This window comes from Tachyglossus aculeatus, unplaced genomic scaffold, assembly GCF_015852505.1.
Source record: "Tachyglossus aculeatus isolate mTacAcu1 unplaced genomic scaffold, mTacAcu1.pri scaffold_116_arrow_ctg1, whole genome shotgun sequence".
Classification (NCBI taxonomy): domain Eukaryota; kingdom Metazoa; phylum Chordata; class Mammalia; order Monotremata; family Tachyglossidae; genus Tachyglossus; species Tachyglossus aculeatus.
In genome coordinates, this window is record NW_024044848.1 from 1,548,343 (window position 1) to 1,553,628 (window position 5,286).

Below are 5,286 nucleotides of genomic sequence, written 5' to 3' on the forward strand. Positions count from 1 at the left end.
ATGTAAATTTAGAGCATGAGACAAAGTTTCTGGATTAACAGCACGTCCACCCAATTTAGATCCAACCCCCAAAATGCACTGGCATAAAGTACTTAACAAATGCAACAGTAATTATTATTATTGTTATTTTGTTTGGTTCTGATACTACACATACAAACACAACAATTATTATTATTATTATTATTATTATTATTTTCTTTGGTTCTGATATTTCTGATACTACTGGATAGAGAATGGGCCTGGGACTGGGTTCTAATGCCAGCTCCACCACTTGTCAGCTATGTGAACTTGGCCAAGTCACTTAACTTTTGTGTGCCTCAATCACCTCATTCGTAAAATGGGAATTAATGCTGTGAGCCCTATGTGGGCCAAGAACTGTGTCCAGACTGATTATCTTCCATTTTCCCAATGCTTGATACAGTGCCTATCCCATAGTAAAAGCTTAACACATATCAATACAGACGGGGCAAGTTTCCAGACTTCCTTCCTGGATTGTTCCCAGGAAGTCATTCCCTGGACCTCTAAGTGCCGTTAAATATACCGAGTCTGTTCAGCAAGGATTGTCCCAAGACAGTTTCTGCTCTGAGCATTAGCAGAATCAAGGATGGGAGATACTGGCTTAGCCTCATTGAGTGTTTTCTGTGCTCAGACTCAGCTAGATGAGTCAGAGTGACTTTTTTGCCAGTGGCATTCCCTGCCCTCAACATGGTTTGTGTTTGAATGTAAGGGAGCTTTTCCTTGTCGAGCACTGGTGCATTTTTTCCTGGATAAGAGATACGTTCTCTTGGCATAAAATTGTGTTCATGCTAGCATTTATCTGCTGGGAAATTGTCATAAGGTCCTTGAAACTCACGTACATATTCTGATTTTAGCACAGTAGATGAAGCTCTGTAAACTATATCTTTTGCTAGGGGAAGTCATCTGGACCAAATTCACGTTTTGAGGTTAATTCACGTTTTAAGGTTTGAATCATCCCCTTTCTATGTTAGTATGGTATCTTGTGTCCACCGTCCTCAGACATTGTCAGAAAAAAACAAAACATTTGACACAGTGTCAATCACGTCTTTTTTTGTCATGTGTCAAGTCAGCCAGTAACGTATGAAGTGATAATTGTAAGAAATAGTGTGATGCTTCTAGAATTACTTAGATTCTCCCCTCTGATCAGTCTCTGAAGACTTTCTGATTCCATCAGGCAAGAGTTAAAGGAATCCCAAACACATGAACTCCTCTGAAGTCAAACATTGACAGAACATGATTATTTATATATCAATATGCAATTTCTTCCCAATTAAAATGTGAAATAGCTTCAGATGAGCCAAAAAAATGATTTGTTTCAGCTGCCTGTAACTAATAGGATGAGGTATGGCACCTGAGACTTATATTCATCTGAATGGCATTGGCCATTAATTTCCTCTGTATTATTTCCTATGGACAGGATTTGAATGGGACTTAATTTGCAGAATGTTATCTCTCGAGACAGAGGTGTTGAATAGGGAGAATATGAAAATTTTGATTTGAAAGCTACCAGTTTTACCAATATGTCGTCTGTTGCAGTTCGGTTGTTAGGCTTAGGTGATAAATCACATATAATAAAAACTATTGCAACTTTGTGCATACTGTTTATGGCATTTCCTTCTGCAATCATTACAGGTAAATACTCCTCATTCACAGGATGGAAAATAACAGGAACAATGTTACAGAATTTGTTCTCTTAGGTCTGTCCAGTAATAGAAATATGCAGAGATTCTGCTTTGGACTGTTCCTCTCCTGTTGCATTGCAATTCTCTTGGGAAATTTCTTCATCCTCATCACCGTCAGTGGCATCCCCCTCTTCAAGCAACCCATCTACTTCTTCCTCTTCCACCTGTCCTTCATGGACATCTGCTACACTTCCACGGTGACTCCCAGGCTTGTCCAGGATCTGCTGTCTGAAAAGAAAGCCATCTCCTTCGACGACTGCATAATGCAGCTCTTTGACATGCATTTCTTTGGCAGTATTGAAGTTTTCATCCTTGAAGGGATGGCCTACGATCGCTATGTTGTCATCAGTAAGCCCTTGAGCTATATGATCATCATGAACCAGCAGAGATGCAACACAATGGTGGCAATCTACTGGGGAGCTGGATTTCTCCATTCCATGACACAGTTACTCCTAGCAATCTCTTTGCCATTCTGTGGACCCAATGAAATAGATCATTATTTCTTCGATGTTTATCCTCTCCTGGACCTGGCCTGCACAGATACTCACTTAATTGGGTTTCTAATTCTTGCCAATTCTGGGATGGTTGTATTGATCTCATTCATAGTCTTGGTCTTTTCTGACATCACCATTTTAGTCAGTTTGAGGACCTGCTCTTTGGAAGGACAACGTAAAGCCCTCTCCACCTGCGCTTCCTACATCACTGTGGTGGCATTGTTTTATTTTGTTTTTGTCCTCCATCTTCATTTACCTCCGGCCAACCCAGACCTTCCCCGAGGATAAGGTGTTTTCTCTCCTTAACACCATCATCGCCCCATGTTCAACCCCCTCATCTACACGCTGAGAAACAGAGAGATGAAAACGGTCATGAGAAAGTTGCGGTGTTGGAAGCTGCGTTTGGAGGGAAAATCAAGCAGATGAAATAAATATCCACATCTCCTTCACCTCTTATTGCCTTGCTTTATCTACCCAACTCTTTTCTGTACAATACTCTTAAATTTATTTTCCATAAGCTCAATGGAAAGATGAATTCTAACTGTTTATCAGACTATAAACCTCCCTTCCCAAGCATATATGGTTTCTAAAACGCTTATGTGCAAAGCAGGGTTCTCAGTGGGTTATACCCATACAACTGCCTCACTTTCTCCTTTCCAGTAGATGAGGCACAGAGAGGGGTTCGAAAACTCTTTTCAAACATGGGGGAATGGCTTTTAGGATTTTAAATGGGAAATAGTCTTGCTTACTGGAAAGAGAAGGAGTCTAGGAGTCAGGGAACTTGAGTTCTAATCCTGCTCTGTCATTTGCCTGCTGTGTGACTTTGGGCAAGTCACTTATCTTCTTTCTGGGTGTCTTAGTTACCTCATCCGTAAAATGAAAATTGAGACTCTGAGTCTCATGTGGGGCTTAGACTGTGTTCAACCTGATTATCTTGTGTCTACCCCAACAATTAGTACAGTGCTTGGCACACAATAGACACTTAAATAGCATTAAAAATATCTTCACATTGTTTGGTCCATTGGTGCATATCCTTTGCTAAAGGAATAATGCTCCAGGTTGAGATCGTTTAAAGGAGTTGGGGAAGCCTGGAATTGCTTAATGGAAGGGATTTATTTGAGATCATATTTTTCGTTTAAGGAAAGAGGGCAGTGTCCTAGGTGGTACCTTCTTCTGCAATTGAAACTGTGATGTGAAGATTTAGGACTTGAAAGAAAGAAGTTGAGAATAGGGAGATAGCTGCTGATCAGTGGGAAAAACGGTGAAACTTCTAGAATGGAAGAGAAATCCTGGGAAAAGTAGCTTTCAGAACACTACAGACAATATCCATGGAATTTGAACAATATGATGCAGACGTCAGAGGAGCATTAAGTAACTATCCCCATGGGACTGTCTAGATATCTCTGTTACAGTTTTATGTTATAATGTGAAGCCAGTTTTCACTTGGCAGGTGAACAATCAGAAGTCTACTGCCTACAAGTTGATTTTTGGAAGCATGATGAGGGATGCTAGGGTCAGAGGGTTTTCTTAAAACAATGGTATTTGTTAAGTGCTTACTATGTGCTAGGCACTGTACGTAAGTTCCGGGGTAGGTACAAGCTATTCTGTTTGGACACAGTCTGTGTCCCACATGGAGCTCACAGGCTTAATGTCCCGTTTATGGATGAGGTAATTGAGCCACAGAGAAGATTAGAACCTAGGTCTTCCTGACTCCCAGTTCATTCATTCATTCAATTGTACTTATTGAGTACTTAATATGGTGGAACATTGTATTAAGTGCTTGGGGGAGTACAATACAAAGATAAACGGACACATTCCCCGTCCACATTGTGTTTATAGTCAAGGGGATGGACACAGACATTAATATACATAAATAAAATGACAGATATGTACCTAAGTGCTGTTGGGTTGGGGATGGAGATGAACCAAGGAAGCAAGTCAGGGTGACACAGAAGGTAGTGTGAGAGGAGGAAAGGGAGGCTTAGTCGGGGGAAGTCCTCTTGTAGGAGACGTGCCTTCAATAAGGCTTTGAAGATGGGGAGAGTAATTGTCAGTTGGATTTGAGGAGGGAGGGTGTTATAGGCCAGAGGCGGACTTCTGTGAGGGGTAGGTGGTGAGATAGATGAGATCGAGGTACAGTGAGAAGGCTAGCTGGATAGCAGGCTGGGTTGTAATCGGAGAGGAGCGAGGTGAGGTAGGAGGGGGCAAGGTGATGGAGTGCTTTAAAGCAACTGGTGAGAAGTTTTTGTTTGATGTGGAGGTCTATGGGCAACCCCTGGAGTTATTTGAAGAGTTGGAAAACATGTTCTGAGCGTTTTCAGGACATGGGCCGGGCTGGACCTGGCTGAAGAGGGCGGGGCTGAGGGGAACTGGGTCGGGCTGGACTGGTCAGAGCTGAGGAGAGCCCGACAGAGCGGTGCAGGTTCTGAGCAGTACTCTGCTTGGAGGCATCTTTGCCCACCCTCATTCATGCAGTCAATGGAATGGCATCAAATGTTTCTGTTTATTGTTATATTGTACTCTCCCAAGCGCTTAGTACACTCCTGTGTATAGAGTAAGCTCTCAATAAATACGACTGGATCAATGAATGAATTGAGCACTTACCGTGTGCAAGGCACTGTATTAAGTGCTTGGAAGTGTACAGTGCAACTGAGTTGATAGACATGATGCCTGTTCTCAGAGCATACAATCTAGAAGGATAGAAAGGAATTAAAAACAAACAAAAAAAACAAGAAAACATCATATAGAGGAACAGTTAAAGTGTAAGAACATTAACATGAATCCTGTGGGGCTGGACTATTTTAGTTCTTTAATCAGTGTTGACTCAAGTGCCTTCGTGCAAGTGGAGCAAGGTTTGCGGGCTGGCATGTAGTCGATCAGCTAGGTGAGGTAGGAATAGGCAGCTGATGGTGTGTCAAAGTGGATGGGTTGGACTGTCTGTTTGATGGGGAGATGGATGAGCAATGATTGGTGGTTTGGAAAGAGTAGGGGGACATAGAAAAGCAGCATGGTCTAATGGATGGAGCACGGGCTTGGGAGTCAGAATGTCCTGGATTCTAATCCCAGATGCTACATGTCTTCCGCGTGACCTG

The 5,286-nt window shown here is 42.2% G+C and overlaps 1 protein-coding gene across 1 annotated transcript; it reads left to right on the top strand.

Annotated features, from left to right (window-relative positions):
• The first annotated feature begins 1,672 nt into the window (after positions 1-1,672).
• On the top strand, positions 1,673-5,066 carry LOC119922662 (olfactory receptor 4P4-like). Its single transcript, XM_038742366.1, has 2 exons — positions 1,673-2,256; positions 5,000-5,066. Exons 1-2 carry the CDS (start codon positions 1,673-1,675, stop codon positions 5,064-5,066), a joined length of 651 nt encoding a protein of 216 aa, XP_038598294.1.
• Positions 5,067-5,286: the final 220 nt, after the last annotated feature.

What these genes read in the sequence shown, in the direction of transcription:
- LOC119922662 (XM_038742366.1), top strand. Translation starts at nt 1,673, where the DNA reads ATGGAAAATAACAGGAACAATGTTACAGAATTTGTTCTCTTAGGTCTG. An exon ending in ACAGATACTCACTTAATTGG is followed by an intron (nt 2,257 to 4,999) that starts GTTTCTAATTCT and finishes GGACTATTTTAG; the next exon opens with TTCTTTAATCAGTGTTGACT.